The following is a 21,197-nucleotide window of genomic DNA, read 5'->3' as shown; positions in this document are numbered from 1 at the left end:
CTTACCTTTTTCTCACCTACATGAAAAACAAATATTTCATTTCTCAGTCTTTCATTACTATTTGAATATGTTTAACTTGTGTTTAGTCAGTTTGCTTTTTTGAATACACAGTTCACCTTTGGGTTCTTTTTAAGGAATGACTCATTCTCTCCTTTTACTGAATGCCCTATTATTTTCTTTGATTAGTCTGGTGTTTTTTGTTGCTGGGTTTTTTTGGGGGGAGGGGTGGGATCTAAGGACCTATACTGATTTTTTCTGGGAATAATATTCCAGTTTTTCCTTTGGGCACTATCTAGAGTCAGAGCAACTGGTTTAAAATCCTACCTCTCACACTTAACACCTGTGTAACACTGAATAAGTTAACTTCCTTGGGCCATCTGTAAAATGGAGACTGGACTAGATACCCATTGAGGTCCTTGTAGTTCTAGATCTATAGTTACATGTTTTTTTTTTTTTTTTTTAACAAACAAGGAGCAGTCCTGTGCGAGGCTGATATGTTTTCTTTGGGGAAATGAAAGTGCTCTTTATGGTTGCTTGCAAAATTTGTTGTAACTTTGAAGTTTAACCACAGAGTTTCTTGTCAATTCAACTTGGAGTATCTTTCTGTTGGTGGGGAATCTCTCAATCTTTACTTTGTTACCAATATTTTGGGTAATGTTACTGTATGGTTTCTTCAAACATAGCATTCATGTTTTCTGTAAAATCTGTAATCCTTAGATTATCTCTTCATATCCTATCTTAAAGTTGTTTTGTAGAACTTTCATGAGTTTTTCCAATCATATTTTAATTTTATTCAATTAATTTTACTTCTGCTTCTACCATTTTATATTTAAATTCTGTTCTTTTTCAGAGAATCTAATTTTGAAGTCTCTTTTGTCTTTGGTTCTAAATTTCTGTAACTTTTAAATTGACCTTTTCCTCAAGAGTTCTAATTTCTGTACTCATTTCTTTGACATTTTCTCTTAGTTCTTTACTCTTATAAAACATTCAGGCTGTTCTTGGATTTGTTTCATTGTCATTTCAGGGGGTGTTGCAGAATTTGTTTTAGTACTTTAGCCTTTCTCAGAAGAGAATGCTTCCTTTACTTCAGAGTAATGATTCATTGCTATGGCTTTTTTCTTTTCTGTTCTTTTATCCTTAGTCAACTTTTGTATTTATCAGTCAGTACTACTTTTTTCTATGGTATCCTTGCTATAATCATACTTCTTATTGCCAGTCATTTACCTTCTCTGAACACATTGTTGTTGTGCTACTCTCCCAGCCGTTGCTGCCTTTTTCTCTATTCTCTCACACCCACCAGAGTTGGATATCTGTAATTCTCAGGGAATGGGGTTTTTCTATTTGGTATATTGTTTGCGGGCCACTAGAGTTGAACCTATTCTTCATCTTTTCCATATCCACTTTTTGGGGGGGCCCCACTCCTTTTTGTACCTTACTTAAATCCCTGTATGACCCTTGGTTGATTTGGTTATGAAGGGTTTGAGGGGAAGGTTCCCCCTGGATGCTACCAAAGTAAAGGTCCAAGAAGCCATTTTTCATTTCTTATGCTGAGTTGTCTTTTTCCTTGTGGTCAGTCAGTTTTCTTTTTTTTCTTTTTCATTTCATTTCATTTCATTGCAGTATTTGTTACTTGTCCTTTTCTTATTTATTTTGGGGGAGGAGGAGGACAATTCCTGTCCTAAGTTACCTCCCTCTACTATCTACCCAGGACCACCTACCTTTCTCTAATGCTCTTAAAAACAAACCAAAACCAAAATCTGAACCATACCATTTACATTTTTAGACATTTTAAGAACAGATTAGGAACTTGTAGTTGCATATGTAAAATTATATCGTGCCTTTTCAAATTGTTAGCTGGTCTTTGAAAATATCAACTATCAGTATGAGATTAAAGAAATTTAAAACCCATCAAAAATTAAAATGAAGAGAACTGCTTCTTTAATAAGAAGTTGGGTAGAAATATCTTAAAATAGGTAATTCAACTAACTACTGAAGATATTGTTTAAGTGGTTTTTGTAGAGAGTTTAGGGCCAGGTCATGGTGATAGGCTTTATTGTTTTTTAAATTAATCTTTTATTTATTTTTAGTTTTCAGCATTTATTTCCACAAGATAATGAGTTACAAATTTTCCCCCGCTTTCCCCCACCCTCCACTCCTCCAAGATAGAGAGCCTACTGAATAACTCTTCCCCCAATCTGCTCTCTCATATATCCTCCCCCACGTCCCCCTTTAACTTTCTTATAGGGCAGGATGGATTTCTATACCCCAGTGTCTGTATATCTTATTTCCCAGTTGCATGTAATAAACAATATTTTAAACATTTGTTTTTAAAACTTTGATTTCCAGATTCTTTCCCTTCATTCCTCACCCACACCCACCAGGAAGACAAACAATTCACTATAGGTGGTACTTGTGTGGTTACACAAAACGTTTCCATGGTAGTTATATTGTGAAAGACTAACAATATTTTCCTCCATCCTATCCCGCCCCCCACTTACTCTATTTTCTACTTTGACCCTGTCTGTTTTCAGAAGTGTTTGCTTCTAACTACCCTCTCTCTCAATCTGCCTTCCCTTTTATCATCCCCCCTCTTGTCCCCTTCCCTGTAGAGTAAGATACCCAATTGAGTGTGTATGTTATTCCCTCCTTAAGCCAAATTCAGTGAGAGTAAGGTTGTCCCATTCCATTTTACCTTTCTGCTCTTTCCCCCTCCATTGTAACAGTTTTCTCTTGCTTCTTTTACATGGGATAATTTACCCTATTCTATCTCCTCCTTTCTCCTTCTCCCATTATATTCCTTTCTCACCTCTTAATTTTATTTTTTAGATATCATCCCTTCCTGTTCAACTGATCCTGTGCCCTCTGTTTTTGTATACATATACACACACATACATACTCACATATACCCTCCTGTATGTATACATATATATCACGTGATAGGCTTTAAATGCCAAACATTTGATCCTAGAGACAAGAGGGAGCCACAGGAGTGAGTGACAATCAGGCTTGTATGTTAGAAGTATTATTTTGGAAGCTGGGTGGAGAATGGATTGGAAAGGGGAGAAATTTGAACAAGGAGAGGAATTAGGAGGCCATTGTAATTGTCCAGACTGATGATGAGTACCTAAATTTTAGGCCTGCGCACATACAATAATATTTTACGTGTTGCTTGGTATTAGTTATTTATACTTACCTGCAATATATACATATGTTATATGTGTATATGTCCTCTTACTCTCCTTTTCCACTTCCCTACTCCCAGAGGTCCCTGAGAACAATGACCATGTGGTAGCAAAATGGCATCTTTTCTCCTAGTAGGTAGTACAATAGGAATTGCATGAGTTAAACAATTTGTTGAAATGAAATATGGTGGAAAGCTTGACATTTATGTGACTTTCCCTACTGTATCAACTAGCAGAAGCACCTTCTCCCCCTATATATGTATTTTTTTTTTTTAATCTTTCCTCTCCATATCCTTTCTGTAACATGTTCTTGTTCCATAGAGCCAGTAGAAATACCAAAATAAACTTCTGGAAAGATTTTTAAGTAGCCTCACAGCTTGAAGATAGGTTTTGGTGCCATCTAGTGTCTAAGGTAGAAAACTTCTAGTGAAATGCAATCAGACTGACTAAATTAAAAAACTTGCCCAACAAGGGCTAATATTTTTCTAAAAAGGAATATTTGACTTCTGTGATTTGGAACTGGAACCTTCAAGGTCATCTGTCTAGTTCAGTTCCTCTCATTTTACAGTTGAATACAGATAAACTTAAATGACTTGCCTCTTAGGTATTTAAGTAGAACAGCTAGGATTAGAATTGAGGTCTTTTGATTCAAATCTAGTTGCTATTTTCTCTATATCATCCTATCTTATACTTTGCTGTATTTAGTAAATACCAACAAATAATATTTCTGAAATGTCTTATTTTTAAAATATGAACAACTTTTATTTCAGACTGAGTAATTGGGTCATTTTATTATGTTATTATATATTCTTGTGAACTCCCTCAACCTATGTACTTTAAAAATATGAAGTAAATAATGCTTTTCATGAGAACATGTAATTTAAATATACTTAGAGGTTTGTTTTAGATTATATGACACAGAGCTAATATTAAATTGTTATCCTCTTGAGTATTACCTCTGTAATTTGGTAACTTGTAGCTGTTAATATTGATTCTTTGCATGGTTTTATGTGAAGTTATTCATATGTTACAGCTTGGTCAGATTTTATTTTTTGCTATTAACTTGAGCTAGAATCCCCTGGTTGAAATACTGCTTTAAAATGTATTACATGAAACCATACATTTAGAACTGCAAGTGGTCATCTAATGGCCCACCTTCTTTCACTCCAATTGTACAAATAAGGAAACCCGATTGATCACTGGGAGTAAGCAGCAGTAGGATTTAGACTTGCATCTCTAAATACCATATCCAGTACATTCCACTTTAATACTGCTTTCTCTCCATTCATTAGTCAAAGCTGAAGTTTTCTAATTCTGCCCATAGGGGGTGTTATATGACTGCACATGGGTTTCGTTTTTAAAAAGCTTTTAATATTAAGAACATAACAAATGAGCATATCTGTTTAGTTCCTTAAAAACGAACTGGAAGTTCATTTTTAAAATTTCTGTGAAGCAGTATGTGTTTTCTTTCTGGATTCACATTTATGATGTCTTCATCGTAGGGACCAGTTTTTAAATTCCTTATAGGTATCTCAGGATGCTTTTAGATTTATTATTGAAATTATTGAAGGACCCCTTCAAATACCCCCCCCCCCCCCCCCCCCCCCCATTTTTCTTTTCTTTTTATTTTTTTTGTTTTTTTATTTTTATTTTAAAAATTTATAATCTCCCCCCCCCCCCCCCCCCCCCGCCAATCCAAGTAGACTTTGTATCAGTAGGTTATAGCTATTGATATTTACCATATAAGAAATTAAAACATTTTAGCATTATTATGAAAATAGTTTTAGGCTTGTAGACTCCTGAAATAGCTTAGCTAGGAGACTCAAAGCTATGTGAATAGTTTTCTAAATAATGAATGAGCTTTATGTATTTTGCAGGGTTCTAACAATGATATTTTAAATTTTGTAGTTCATTAATTTTTTTTCTCTAGTTTAGTAATCTCTTGAATTTGAAATCAGACAGCTATGGAAATTACCCACCCTTAGAACTCACTTGAAAAATGTTGCTCACTCCTAGATCTCACATGTCCTTTAAAAATCTCCTTAGGATAAAATATAAATATAAAATATAAAACCTAACAAATGTAAGGTAAGTTGAATTCTAAATAATTGTTGACTTTGAGCCAAGGAGTTTGTAAGGATGGAAATCTTTGGTCACTGATAAGGAAAATTGAAAAATTAAAGATTCAGATATTAATGTACATTTTAACATTTGCAAAATAGAAATTGAAAAAACCGCTTATGTGTATCATTCCATTTGATTCTCATGACAACCTCTGGAGATAAGTAATACAACTTTTATTATCTTCATTTTACTGATGAAGAAATTGAGACTCGGAGGGCTTATGAAATTTAGCATTGATCACACAGCTAGGAAGTATCCCAGGTATTCTTTTCCAGGTATCCCAAATGTCCTCTCGGAGAACTTGTCAGTGTTTTCCCAGAGTTCTTTAGAGAGAAGCAGTTTCAGATAACCCACCCTATCTAACTTTATTAATCCAGTCCTAAAAACACAGTGTAAAAGAAAATTAGAGAAAGTTGCTAGTTCCAAAGGAACAGTGTTTTTGTGCATGCTATCAGCATCAGGGAATATGTGTCCTTGCAGCTGAAATGTCTCAACATGATTTGCTTGTGGTTTAATTTTAATATTCCAGCTCACTTGAAATATAGAATTAGGGTTCTAATAGTTAGAACCCTAATTAGGATTTTTTCACCTCATTTTGCTCTCTAAATAAAATTGTTAATGTATGTCTTATAGCAGGATATGTTGAAGGTTAGGTTGTTTATGCCAGAGATATCAAACTGATTGTCAGCCAGTGGCCAACAAAACTTCTGTGTGCAGTCTGAACCAGATTAAAAATGTAGTCAGTAAATATTTGACGATAAAACTACAATGTGACAAATATAATACTAGTTTGCATTTTTCTAAGCCATTATATGACTGATAGGGAAAGAATGAGTTAGGCAATGTTAATAATTCTTATTTCTATAGCACTTTTAAGGTTTGGGTACTGTTTTTTCACAGAACAACCCTGTGAGGTGGTAAGTAGCCTGTCCCTAGATGAGGAACATAGCCTATTCCCAGATAAAGAAACGAAGTCCCTACAAGGTTAGCTATCTGGTCTGTGGTCACATAGCCATCAGGTGTTGTCAAAGGCATTATTGAAATCCAAGTCTTCTAACTCCCAAGTTCAAAGTTCTTTCCACTATACTATGACAGAAGGACTGCTTTTTAAAATCCTTTTTCAAAGAGATGTTGGGGGTGGAGTATGTGGAGACCTTTGAACACCTTTTTAAAAGAGGCATTCCTGCGGGTAGAGGGGAAGTCCAGTATCCTCTCTGGAGTGTAGGCAGTTCTCCAAGACTGAACATTGCAGGGAAGGAGCCAGTTTGAATTGGTAGAGGGAGTTTTCCTCATCTAGGAGTTCCTTGTGCTAATGAAGTAAATAAGTTTAGCTCCTAAAATACCTGTAAATTGATTTAGAGTGAAGTAAGCGGAGCCAGGAAAATATAGTTAGAAAAAAGTAGTTTGGTTACCATTAAAAAGTAACAGGATTTTTGGATGTACAGGCTTGCTCTAATATATAAAATTTTATAAATTGATATGGAATATCAAAGGTTCAGTTTGGATCCTGATATTTAAAAAAGCTTTTTAAAGAGCAATGCCTTTTTTTTTTTTTGCCTTTTGGAGAGCAATTGGGGTTAAGTAACTTGCCCAAGGTTACACAGCTAGTATTTGTGTGTGGATGTTAAGTGTCTGAGGCCGGAACCAAACTTGGGTCCTCCTGACTCTGGGGCCAACGCTCTACTCACCTAGCCGCCCCAAGCAATGCCATTTCCAAAACTTAAATTTGAGGGCTCTTAGGTACAGTATGGTCTCATAGTTCTCAAGTTAAAGAAGCCCCAGGCTACAATATATGAAATATAACTTTATGTGTTACTTTTTACTGGAGGTGAAACATAATCTCTCAAAATTGTTTTGCATCATTCATATTTGGTAGGTGGCGAAGCAAGAAATGAGTCATTGACTATTTGTCACATCTGATATTTAAGGATTTTCCAGCCCACATAATTCTAGGAAGTTCCAGAAACATTCCAATTTCATTATAAGATTACTGAGTATGGTATCTCAACAAAAATGGACTTTCAATCATAGATCATATTTCGTGCAGCACTGTCGTTTCATATATTTCTTTTAACTACTTTATGACTTGTGAAGGCTAAATTTTAATGTTATATGTTTGGCCAGTGTGCTTATTTAAAAGTAATTAGCCATATATGACAGAAGCTTTTATAATAGTATATATTCTTCACTAGCGTAAAAGCATTCTCTTGATTTAATTAAATTGAATTACCAAATTTTAGAAATTTTGACATAGTTTAAAAGGGTTTTTGTCTTTGTTTTCACATAGAAGTTTCTAAAGGTTACTAAAAGGATTTTTAGCATGTGAATTTTCCTTTCCTTTGTAAAGAATGTGTCAATGAATGAATCAAAGAATATTCTCCTTTAAGTGCTATCCAGTTTTATATTTTGGATAAAGGACAAAATGAGCTGATATTAAAAGTTATTGAAGAAATTCTGGTTCTAGAATGTGTCTAAATAAAACAGCATTTCTCTATTAAATTATTCTTCAGAATTTCTTGATTCTGTGAGTAGCTTCTCAGATACACTTAAGTATACACTAGATGCTAAATATTTAACTAATAAATTTAGAGCAAGAAGAACTTTTCACTTAACAAATTCGAAATGAATGTAAGCTCTGACTCTTCTTTAGATCAGCTCATTTTAATTGTATAAGGTACAATCCTTGTGATAATCAGTTTATAGTTTAAACTGAGCCTGAATGCCCGTATCATAATGTCTGGCAAAAAAGCATTACCCAGACGTAACAGATATGTGTCAATAGCGTTTTTGCCATAAGGAAAATTAGATTTCTTTTATGTAGATTGATAGTCTGCCCTCACTGGACAAATGGGTTCTTTTTGGTCTGAGCTACAAGCCAATAGTTAGAACAATAAGCAGATTGAATGCAGGAATTAGTGTTGAGGTATTAGTAGCCTAGTTACAGATTGCACTGCGTCAGTCTGCTCCACACCCAGAAGACGTCAGGTGACACAAGTCCTGCAGTAGTTGTGCAGCACATAAGACTGCAGACCTCTGTGGAGGAAACTGATGTTTCATATCCCAGGCAGTAGATTTTTCTTTTTGCAGCTTTTCTCTTGGTATGCATAATTGATAATCCCAGCTGTCGGCTAGATCTTTTGGGGAGCCATGGACGGTCAGCAGAAAAATTGGAAGGACAAGGGTAAATCTGCTTGAAAATTTCCTTTTCTTATGCTTTTGTATGGGACCAGCCATGTTGTTTGCTGATTGCAGCTTGCAGGTTAGGTTTTTCGATTGAAAATGAAACTGAAAAGGCTTGAAATTTATTACTAAATCAGGCAGTGTATGTTCATACCTTTTGCTATTCACTGTAAAATGGCTTGTTCTAAACATTTCATTGGCATTTGGTTTAGATTATTGCTTTAACCTTGTACTGTTTGATCAGTGTAGTTCAAGGCTGATTTGTTCACTCAACTGGTAATTTGTGTTTGAATTTTGGTAAACATTTACATTTTTGAATTAAATATGCATCACTGAAATTCTTTTGATCTCTTTTTCCTTTGATATTTTAGATGTTAGCAGTGTTGTTGCTAAATCCCTTCTAATCAGATTATAATTGTGTTTCAAAACCTTAAAAATGTGATTGGCAAGTGCTATTTTAAATAAATGTCTAGACATGATTCATTAACCTTTGTCCTTGTAATAACCAATCAGTGATCTCTATCCCTTTTCCTCCCCTCTTAAGCTCAGACCCCTTTAAGTTTTCAGTAGATAATTGTGTAAGAATTTAGCTCCTGTAAGCTTTTATATATTTTATAACTGTAAGTATGCTCTTAAGATTTTATTTTAAGTTTGCTTAGTTAAATACTGTTTAAAGGAGAAAGCTGAAAATGATAGGCCTGAAGCCTTGCTCTTAAAAATTTATAAAATTATTTTAAAAAGGCCTTGTAGAATGCCCTCTCAGAATTTCAGTTGTCTGATTTTTGAGTTATGCTGAATTAGAAATTATCTGAATATATAAATATATGTTAAGGAATCGTTTAAGGTTTTACAAGTATTATTAAGTTGTTCCCAAGAATAAAATACCTTAAATACTGGCACAGTAAGTAGGGTTTAAGTGATTGTGGGTACAATAGTAAATTATGGAGAACTAATAACCATAACATTCACTATAAAATTTCTTCCTGGCTTAATTTGGTAAAAGAAAGAAAATATGGGGGGGAAATGGTGAATGTGAATTCACACTAAGATATGAAAGTGAATTTTAGGAATCTTAATGAGGAATCCCATACCAGTGAGAAATGTTAACAGACTCTCATTTTGATGAATTTTTGGTGTGGATAGCAGGTTAGGAGTAATACCTTTGTGAAAAACTCTATCCGCACTTATAATTTCTAATCTTAGAGAGTCACTTGGGGACACTGAGTTTTTGATTCACCTCACTCATGGTCAAATAGGTTAGTATGTATCAAATGCAGAACTTGGAACCAGGTCTTCCTGCCTCTAGTACAGCCTTCCACTAAGTCACACACTCTGAGGAATGATGGTAGTGACTATAATAAATATAACCTGTTCCCTTCAAATAGGTAAAAATTTAGAGCCAGCTCTAGTTATTAAGGTATGTGATACTGTAATATTAATTTGTAGCACCATTTTCAAGTATTTAATAAAATTGTAAATTTTTAGGTTGCCTCTGTTAATAACCTCCCCCCCTTTTTTTTTTTCTGAATCTGAGACGTTGATAAGGCCAAGAATCCAAAGAAACCTCTTGGTGTATTTTAAATTGTTTTTGAATTCTTTGTTATTTGTGCCAAATCAGACCCTTGGCTTTTGTTTTGGATTGATTTGTGGGTAAAGGTACCTGCCTTGGAGTGTGTATATTTCGTTCTCTGCTTTGTAAGATAAATGAATGCTTTCTGGTGAGAATAAAACCATCTGTTCTAAATATATCTCAAGACTTGAGACTCCTCAATTCAAATAAAAAGTACTTTTGTTGTTTTAGAGGGGTTGGCACACTCATAGGAAGCACTTACCATGCGGGAAGAGTTAAAAAATGTATTGCCTTAATTTTTTTTCTTTCCTACCTTGGTCAATATTGTAGTTAAAGTACATCTAATGACAGAATTTAGAGCTTGAAATATAGAAGAGCTATTTCAAATAAAATAATTGAGTTCCTTCTCCCCCATGGGCCTATTACACTTTTAATTTTGAGGGAAATGGGTCATTATTGCCAAAGTTTCAAAGTAAGGCCTTGAGATTATATATTTTATTTATATTGTTCTTATAATCTTGGTCTGGATTTTCATTCCTTTTTGAGTGACTCAGATCTTATTTCTGGGTTGGATTACATTGATTTCCAAAGCTATGATCCTTTAGCTGAAATGTCTATGACAAATGAAACCTACCTAGCTATTATTTCAGTCTGTAGGTGATTGTTTATTAAGATGCTATGAAATGCAAGAAGTGCTTAAGGATACCAAAACAAAGTATAAGAAGTGATTCTAGTTCTCATAGGGAAGATTTAATGGGAAAAAAACGACAGGCACATGAAGATAAGTGACAGTGCAAGATAGTATTTGAGAAATGCCCAATGAGTGCTTTAGTCACTAAAGTGCTATAGAAATTCTAAGAAGTTGGGACTCTAGCTGGGCTTTCAGAGATAGGGAAGGAATCAGGCAGGAAAATAAAGGAAAGTATTCAGGACTTGTGGCAAGGGAGAAAGGAGGAATTACCTGACTTTACTAGGCTAATTTTGTGGGATAATATTGGGAAATAAGATTGGAATTATATAGTGCAAAGAGCAGTGGACTGTAAGTCTCTTGGGCAGGTGGACATGAGAAAAGTAAAGTGAAGGAAGGAACAGATGAGTGTGAGGCCCTTGGAAGGAGAAAAGAATCAGAAATGACAAAAGTTTTTAAAAGGCCCTGAGGGACTGTATTCTACAAACAAAAGTACCTCCACTTTAGCATGCCAGCACTCTTCACCTTATGCCTGAACAATAGCCCATTTGGGCAAAATAGCCTGTTGGTAGGCCTGCCAGTCTCTCTCCACTCTAGTACATTCCCTATTTAACCGCCAAAATGATTTTCCTAAAGTGAAAATCTGATTATGTCACTCCCACCCTTCCACCCAATCCAGTAAACTCCAATGGCTCCCTATTGCCTCCAAGATCAAATACAAATGTTGTGCTTGGCATTCAGCGCTCTAAGCCTAACCCCCTCCTACCTTTCCAGTCTTCTTACTCTCCACCACTTACTCTTCAGCGCAGTGACAGTGGCCTCTTGGCTGTTCCTTGAACAAAACATTTCATTTCTTAGCTCCTCATTCCAGGAATGCTCTCACTTCTTATCTCTACCTGCTGACTTTAAGTCCCACCTAAAAATCTCATTTTCTACAGGTAGTCTTTGCCACTTCCCTCTTAATGCTATTGCCTTCCCTCTTGATTATTTCCTGTTTATCTTGCATATGACATATTTGTACGTCTGGTACATATTTGTTTGCAGGTTGTCTTGCCCATTAGATTGCAAACTCCTTGAGAGCAAGGACTGTCTTTTGTTCTTTATTTCTCCAGAGTTTAGCATAGTACCTGGCACATAGTAGGCATTTCATAAATGTTTATTAACTGATAGGAAAGCTAGTTTCTGAAACTGGTTTTAGAGGGATGATGATGAATTTAATTTTAGTTTGTTGAGGTTAAGATGCAGTGTGTTGTCTGAGTGAAAATTATCCACCAGGGAAGTGGAAATATGGTACTCAAAGATGCAGAAAGGGAGGATAGGTTTAGTGACTGGCTGCTAGGTAGATAAAATGTAGGACTTTGGAGCTAGGAAGATCTGGGCTCAAATTCTGCCTCTGACTCTTAACTATATCTGTGTAACCCTGGGCAAGTTATTCATCCTCTTATCTTTCTCTGTTCTGTTATCTGTAAAGTGGGGGTAATAATAGCACCTGCTTTGCAAATCTTTAAAGTGATATCTAAATACTAGCTTGTTGTGGTAGTGGTGCCTAGTACAAGTGCTGGTCTTACTGCTGTTGGTGGTGGTGATAAAAATCTGGGAGTTTCACATAGATAATTGATGGAATTTTAAAATCTGAGCACTGAATCTTGGGGAACACCCAAGACTGAGAGGCAACAGGAAGAAGTAGAACCATTAAGGGTGGGGGTTACATTGGTGAGGGAAGAGTAGGAGTTCAACATTTACCAAGGAAGAAGAATTTCAAGAAGGAGGAATGAACATCTGTTTCAAAAGATTAAAATACAGTTAATGAGAATGAAGATTGAGAAAACAGCTTTTGGGCAAAACAGCTTTTTGGTAACTAGTGAGTGGAGTTTGAGGAGGGGGAAGCCCTTCTAAAATACATACTTTGACACAGGTGTATTTTCAGTGGGTTATTCCACCTAAAGCCCACTTCTTAGAGCAGGGGTCCCAGATGGGAGAATTGAAGCTTAGAGGGTGGGTGTGGGTGTGGGTGTGTTCGCGTTCGCGCCCACACATGGATACAGCGAGCAGTGAAGCTCACTCAAGTAGGGTGGACTGTGGACGGTGTCCTGCTGGTTGCATCATTATTTTTCCCCTATGGGGAGGGAATACATGAGTACTTTGGGAGAACATGGTGATATAGAAGAAACTTATTTGGAGAAAATACAAATAGAGTATTTGAATGAGAACTCTTGCCTTAAGTTCTCAAGCTTAATTTTTAGAGTCCTTAACTAATAGAGGAACATAAAGTTTATATGCATATTGTTGAAATTCTAACTGAATGGGAAGTATTTATTTTGTCAGTGTCTTGCACATAGTAAGTGCTTAATAAATGCTTATTTCAAGTGGAGTAATTAGCTGACTAGAATCACATCTTATGTAATATTGAGTTGCTTTTATATGACTTGGATAGCATGGGAAAGATTAGGGAAATGTATTAGGGAGAAGAGGGGTGTGATAATTACTATTGAACAGTGTATTTTTGAATAGTCTTTTTTTTCAACAGTTCTATTTTGTTGAGAAAGAAGAATTTGGAGATTTTTGTTTTTCTCTTCAAATTATTGACTAGAAGCAATTAGCTTAGTTGGCTTTAGAATCATAGAACTTGAATGCTGTAAGATTCAGTCCAACTCCATTGTAAAAAAAAAATTGCAGGGGCGGCCAGGTAGCACAGCGAGTAAGAGCACCGGCTCCAGTGTTGAGAAGACCTGGAGATCGAATCCCGGGCTCAGACACTTAGCACCCACCCAGAAACACCTGGCCGTGTAACCTTGAGCAAGTTACTTAACCCCAATTGCTTAGGGGCGGCCAGGTGGCTCAGCAAGTAAGAGCAGGCTCCAGTGTTGGGATGACCTGGATCAAATCCGGGCTCAGATACTCAGCACCACACCCAGAAATAACTGGCCATGTAACCTTGAGCAAGTTACTTAACCCCAATTGCTTAAAAAAAAAAATGCATCATTTTTGCATCACCATTTACAAATTTGAACATTATTCCTTCCCTTTTCTCCCCTCCCCCCAATTCCTTGTAGCAAAGAATTTAAAAGGGGGGGCAGTTCAGCAAAACTAATTGATCAACTAATAGATATTTTTCATACCCATAGGGTATCCTGTCCCTCTCTTGCAAAGAAGGGAGGGAGATGTGTTTTCTTATCTCTTCTTTGGGTCAGGATTGGTCTTTGTGATTTAACAGTATTCTGTTTTGGGTTTTTTTTTTTTTTTCATTTTCATTGCTTTCCTTGTGTTCCTGGTTCTGCTTACTTTGCTTTGCATCAGTTCTTATGTCTTATGTTCCTCTGCTTCATATTCCTTATTTCTTCCACTCTCATAGTATTCCATTACATTCTTGTGCCACAGTTTGTTTAGTCCTTTCTTAATTGATTTAGTTCCCTCATTTTGTAGATGAGGAAACGAAATTTCTTCTCTCTTTTTTTTTTTAAAGCAATTGGGGTTAAGTAACTTGCTCAAGGTTACACGGCCATTTATTTTGTGTGGGTGCTTAAGTATCTGAGGCCAGAACTGATGCCAGATCTCCGGGGTCTCCCGATTCCGGGGCCGGTGCTCTTATTCGCTGCGCCACCTGGCTGCCCCATGGAAACTAAATTTCTGAGAGGTATAACAGCTTGTGTGGAAAGACATAAAATTGATTTGGAACCCAGATCTTTAATTCTGCAATTCTCTTACCACCATACTACTTGGGTATGTGACTTCTTATTTTCAGAGACAGTGAGGCAGTCTTTTCATTTTACTCTGTTTCTGTTTGAGTTTAAATAGCAAGATTTTTAGAAATCACATGTTAAAATATTTTTTGTTTATACCAACTGACTGTACATCTCTTTTTTGTGTTTTTTGATCTGCATTGAAAGGTATGTGACACCGGTGTGGAAGAGGCAGGTTTGACAACTTCTGCTGTTCAGCTGTGTCCCAAGGTCATAATAAAATCTCAAGGGGGGGTGGGGGAAAAGCTGCTTCCTGGCCCAGGAGTGAAATTTTTATCCATCCTTAAGGATTAGTTACACTCTAGGCCTTGGAAAGAACATTTAGTCGGAGTATAGAATTCAGACTGTCTTCTGGGTCTCCCTGGGCTCTTCTTTCATTTCCTTGCCCCTTGAGCTACCCCCACCAGAATTTGGATAGAGGGGAAAGAGTTGTTGAATGAGAAACAATAGTTCAGTACATACTTGTACTTTAACCATAAATTTAATTGGGCTGTTGCTTGGGGATACATTGCCCCTCTCCCTCTCTGTTATAGAACACTGAGCTGAGGTCAAAGTTTGCTGCATTGCCTTGAAATATAGTGTGAAAAAAATGTTTTCGATGATATCTGAGACATACAGTAAGGTTGATGTAGTGAGAGTGAGTATACCTTAAAAAAGACAACTCAGATATGTGGTTTTCATGTTTTTGTTTTTGTATTTTTAGTCAAAATTGCACTTAATAATCTTTATGTGATTTATTAGTTGGTACTAAAACACTGCTTTTGTCTTCCCATGATATATTACTATGACCTTGTACATATTAACATGTATACATTTAATCTGGAAGAACTTTATAGATGAACAGTATTAACCTGCCTAATTCTTATGGTACACAGAGAAAGAGAGAGACAGGGAAAGACAGAAAGAGAGAATGAATTCTAATTTTAAAAATCACCTTTTTTTGGGTAGGGAACTCTCTGTTCTATGCATGACTTATAGATAAGTCATAGGAACCTAGGGAGTTGTCCAAGATGCCAAGGTTTTTGATTTATTTCAGATAACACAGTTATTAAGTATTTGAGGCAGAATTTGAATTCAGATCTTAGCATAGCACTCTATCTACTACAGTTACATGCTTGGAAGTTTAAAAACCACACACATCTTCCATTCCCTAGTGTTAGTACAGCCTCTGTTTAATTAGTGCACAGTCTAATTTGAGTGCTTTATTTCCTTGTTTTTGATCAGTATTATGAGAGGTTCTCAACTAGTTCACAGAGCTTCTATAGTAGTTGTTAAATAGAATGTCATGAGTTTTGCAGAGCAAAGTGGAAAATTGTTTTGTTGAATAAAAAGTTTTCATATTTGTTTAAATGAGAGCTACATTTTTTCTTTTTTGGGGGGGAAGGCAGGGCATTTGGGGTGTTAGGTGACTTGCCCAAGGTCACACAGCTAGTAAGTGTTAAGTGTGTGAGGTGGCATTTGAACTCAGGTCCTCCTGACTCCAGGGCCCGTGCTCTATTCACTGCGCCACCTAGCTTCTCCAAGAGCTACTTTTGTAAGTGAAAATTGTCGAAACTTTTATCTGGGGCTGAGGAACTAGACTCAGTATCATTAAAGTAGCTAAGCTACATGATAGGTTTAGAAAAGTGAATGAATGAAGAAGCTTTTATTAATTACTCTGTGCAAAGTGTTGCACTAAGCCTTAGGGATAGAAAGAGAAAAACAAACAGATCTTGCTCTCAAATTTGTGACTGTACCCCTAGTCTTAATCGTCTGTTTTCTCTTTTTTTAAAAATAGTTTATATTTGAATAGAGAAATTAAAAAGTTTATATTCTATGTATTGATACCTTTTTATAAAATGAAGCTGGAAAATAATGGGATGGGAGAAATAAAAGGAAATCCAGAAAAGTAAGCTGACATTTTTGGTGAGAAATAACAATACATTAAATTTTAATAAAGGTAAAAGTTGATGGAAATCTTATATTCTTTCTTTTGGAAAAATATGAGCACTCTAAATGAAGAAAAGATAAATTTTGCCTTTTTTTGCTATATTGTAGCTATAGCTAATGGTTTTGCAACTGAATTAGATGTTCATTTATAAATGTAAATTGAAACAATAGTGTGTTCTAAAAATTGAAGGCAAGAAATTGATTTTAGGCATTCTAATAATCATTTTCTTAGTGTAATGGTAAGTAGAATGTTTGGAAAGTGCCTATGAAGTACTGTAACATAAATTTTAAATTGTGTCCCAATACCATATGCCAATGAGCACATACAAAGTTTTAGTTGTAAGGCAAGATTAAATCAAGGGATTAGACATTTATGTGATAAAGTTGTGATTTATATTGGGGTGGCCAGGTAGCACAGCGAGTAAGAGTACCTGCTCCAGTGTCAGAACGACCTAGAGATCGAATCCCGGGCTCAGACACTTAGCACCCACCCAGAAACACCTGGCCGTGTAACCTTGAGCAAGTTACTTAACCCTGATTGCTTAATAAAAAAAAAAGTTGTGATTTATAAATTATTTTAAGTCACTTTTGTCATGAGTTTGATTTCTGGTAAGTGATGATTTTAGAAAAAAGTTTTGTTCTCCTTAGTGTATGCTTTTCATGGTGACATTAGTTATTTCCACAACTTATCTCTTTCTGAGTATAGTGAAAAAACTGCTCAGGAGAATTCTGGGTTTAAATCCTGTATCTGATACTGAGCCTTTTACTTTTCTTCTGCAGAGGATCAAATAGTGATAGTATACCTGTAATGCTTCTCTTATAGGTTGATGTATCAGGTGTGATAAATCAGGTAAACAGGCAACTGGTTGGCACAGTATATAGAACACTGAATCTGGGCTCAGGAAGACCTGAGTTCAAATCCATCCTCAAACTTTACTAGCTATGTGATACTGGGCAAATCCCTTGACCCTTGTCTGCCTCACTTTCCTCATCTGTAAAATAAGAATAATTATAGTGCCTATCTCCCCAGGGTAATTGTGGAGATCAAATAATAATATTTGTAAAGCACATTGCAAATTCTGAAGCACTATACAAATGATAACAGTAATAATAGTAAACCACAAGATGCTATATTAATTTTATTATTGCTGTTTTTTCCATGTCCTTTGGGGATTTATACCATAGGTCAGTGGTCAAGGTTATGTGTTTTCTTGGATTTTCAAGGGATCTTGAAAGATGATAAACACCTTGTTGAAAAAAAAAACTGATAAAGTGGTATTTTTTATTCCACCAAATCAAATGCTTAAAAAAAAAAAAACTAAAAGCAGTAAGCACAGTAGAATCTTTAAGTTTCTACGTCTCAGAGTCACTTAAATGAAAGTAAAGATGTTTCCTATGGAATATTGCTTGCAAAAAGCCTGTCTTTATTTACAAATAATCTTACTAAGTATGGCTGTGGAGATGATTCTCACACAATTTTATATAGATGAGAAATTAAGCTTACAGATCAGTAAATAGTCATTCATGTTCTCTCACTTTCCTTTTTCTGGTTTTAAGGCCTGAGGTGTCCTTTTTTCCCCTTTAAGCTTTTGTATATTCCCCTCCTTCAGATATCTTGAGAATAGATCCCTTCACAAATGTGTTACCTTCAGTGTGGATCTTCTCTTTATTACAGTTGGTCTAATCCAGTGGTGGCTCTCAGACAGAAATGGGGCTTATTAATCTGTACAAAAGGATCCCTATAGGCTTCATTGATTTAGTTTTAAAATGTAATGTTATCTATATCTTATTACATTTTTATCCTATTAAAAATCTCCCAAAATCTTTTAACTTGGTTTGGACAGCCCTCAGGAGGAACATGGAGTACCTTCTTGTGTCTCTCCCAACCAACTTTCTTACCTTCTTTTGTGTTGTCTCCACCTTTAGGTTTTAAACTCCTTCAGGGCAGGGACTATCTATTAATTTATTTTATATTATTAATTATATCCTCAGTACTTAGCACAGTGCCTGGCAATAGTAAGTGTTTAATAAATATTATTGGATTGTTTTGGATTTCTGTGCTTGACAAATAAGTAAGTCAAGTATTTGTTGAAAGAGTTGATTTTTTTTAAAAAGTTACTTGACTTCTTGTCTAGGCTTATAAAGGGAGAGATGCATGTTTGGTAAAAGTGTTTTCCACTGTGACTGAGTCCCGTATGGAGTTCATGTTGAAGAGGGATTCCCAATTGATGATGAACAGAGAATCCAGATGTTTCTGTTATAAATAGCATCTTGGCAGTTGAATGAGATCCTAGATCATTTCAGAGACTTCTGGCCTATCCACCCATACTTCAGGGTGAAAATGGATGGATAATGTCTGTTGCCTAGATTATGCTGTATAGTTGGGTGGACCACCTGTGATGCTTGTCCATACATACAAGGACAAGGAGTTGGGCCCAGAATTAAACAGGAAGAGAATGGGTTAGATTGCTTTTGGGAAATTACAAAGCCCTTTAAGTAATGCAAAGAAAAATCCATGATTTTTGTTATTTCTGTTTTGTTGATTTTGCGTATTATTTTCTTGGTTCCAATTCACTCTGCTTCATTTCATAATTAAGTTCTCAGTGCTTTTCTGGATTCTTCACACTTATCATTCTTAAATTTTTTAATATTCATTCCATTATATTCATGGATCACTGTTGAGCCATTTCCTAGTTGGTAGACTTATGTTTTGTTTCTGGTTCTTTACTACCGTGTTTCCCCCGATAATAAGACACTGTCTTATTATTTTTTTTGGACAGAAAAACACCAGAGTGCTTATTTTCAGGGGAGGGCTTATTTTAATGAACATTGACAGCAATTTTAATAAACAGGTAAATGTGAACAAAAAAATGTACCAGCAAGCAAATCACTGGGGAAGAACAGGATGACACGTCCACTGCTGCAGCTCTGATTGGATGCAGCTCGAGCGCGGCAGGCATTTCACCGTGGTGGGGCGGGGGGGGAGACGGTGCATACAGAGGGTACCGTAATGTAGCATGTAGCGCAGGGGATCACCTTCACTACAGTAGCAATCTCAATAGGGCTTATTTTCGGGATAGGTCTTATTATCGGGGAAACACGGTACTATATGCGAAAAATGCTGAAATGAGTATTTTCCTGAATGCTTTTAGTTAGAGAAATTATTTTCATGAAGCAACACATAAGTATAGATGGGTGGAAGAATGCACAATGCAAAATGAATTCTACCTGAGGTATGGTGTTGGACTTTATTACTTAAAGCATTACCAGGTTAAAGCAGTACCAAGAGAGGTTTTGTTATTTCCCATTTCTTTACCTTTTCCTTTTGAGACATGTACTTTTGGGGGGTTGGCAGATTGATGCCAAAGTATTTTTAGAGTGAAACTTAAATGTGACTTGACAGATAATGAAAGCAAAAGTTTCAATAAGCAGCTGATTTGAGACAAAATGTAATTGGATGACTTTTGCATTTAAGGCATGCTTATTGTAGGAACTATTTTTAGTTATGCCAGATGACAGTTACCAAATGTAGGCAGCTGCTCTTACTCTAAAATGGTCCAGGAAAACTTATTTCGAAAAGATTTCAGTGCACTGAGTACTTTAAATGCTAAAGTATTTGCTTTAGAAAAAAAATTTTACTTCTTTGTATATTAAACATTTATCAAAGTTTTACAGATTTAGAATTTTTTTTTCTTTGAATAAAAGGAAATGAGGATTTTTCAGAATAGGTTCTTACAGAAGAAGATTGCTTGTGTTCAAATTGAATGAAAATCAAATCATGTCATTTGATTTTCAGAATTTCAAAAATTAATGTGGAATAAATTTTGTGCATAGTAGATAATAAATATTGGTTTAATTGGACTCAGAGTAAGATTCAAGTAATATCAACATTAGATTATTATTTTTTTCTGTTTTGTTTTAACTGTTTTCTGTTCTGATTAACTCTTTGAGATTGTGAAAGCTTTTTCTGGTATAGGCCTATTTGTAGAAGGTAGGGAGTTGATAATAGATAACCTTCTAAGGGCCCTCCCAGCTCTGAATTTTAATTCTCTTTACATCTTAATTTTGGCTAGTTGAGTAATTAAAAGAAAATGCCTATAGACCAAACTACTTTTCTGAAGAACCTTGCTTAGATATTCATTATCAGTTACATTTTACCTTAGAATATCACACTTAATCTTCCGTTAGAGGTAGGGCCTAATTTAAATGCCTGATTTTACCTTGATCCCAGTATTGCCACAACTGGTCTTCTAAGCTGGATTCAAGTGTGTAATTTCTCTTTTCCTCCTTGCTGCTGCTATCTCTTCTGCCTTGTAAAAAGCATTTAGCCCTACAGATACTACTGTTGTTTCCATCTCACTCAGACTTCCATTATCATTCCTAGTGCCTTTTTTCATATTTCTTACATCCCAATGTCACACCTCTTTATTCACCTTTCTGCAGCCCTATCCCTGTCAACTCTTTATCTTCAGCATTATCATTACCCAAAGTGCCATGAAAAAAGTATTAATAGAAGGGTCCAGGATTTTTGGTTTGATTTTTGGTTGCTTCTTTAAAATAAGCTATCAACATATATGTCTTCCATATCCCTATCCTCCTACCTCTAGAACCGTGTTCTGTCCCTTGCCATCTGCCTGTCCTGATTTGAGTCTTGTTAAAAAACCTCTCCCAGTTCACAAAAAAAGCATTGCCAGTGATTTGGATCTGAAGTGTATGATTTTGGGGGAAGATGGGAGTGGAAAATGCATGTGACTTTGTGTCAATCTATAAATACTTAACTTCAT

General features: G+C 35.7%; 1 protein-coding gene across 3 annotated transcripts in view; it reads left to right on the top strand.

The window, feature by feature from the left end:
• The window catches only part of RTN4 (reticulon 4), a 76,570-nt gene that overhangs the window by 27,996 nt on the left and 27,377 nt on the right, over positions 1 to 21,197 (top strand). Inside the window, exon 1 of one of the 3 annotated variants that reach the window (XM_069071720.1) lies at positions 8,271 to 8,487. The exons of the other annotated variants lie outside the window; for them this stretch is intronic. Coding sequence (XP_068927821.1) covers positions 8,454 to 8,487 — 34 coding nt within the window. The 5' untranslated portion in view covers positions 8,271 to 8,453. Of the gene's footprint in view, positions 1 to 8,270; positions 8,488 to 21,197 lie in introns of those variants that run through there. 3 annotated transcript variants of the gene reach the window in all.

Source organism: Petaurus breviceps, unplaced genomic scaffold (genome assembly GCF_028583685.1).
Source record: "Petaurus breviceps papuanus isolate PSGF00001 unplaced genomic scaffold, PetGlider_PUasm1.0 90842, whole genome shotgun sequence".
Taxonomy (NCBI): domain Eukaryota; kingdom Metazoa; phylum Chordata; class Mammalia; order Diprotodontia; family Petauridae; genus Petaurus; species Petaurus breviceps.
The sequence above is the reverse complement of the archived record's forward strand: the minus strand, read 5'-3'. Positions and strand labels throughout refer to the sequence as shown.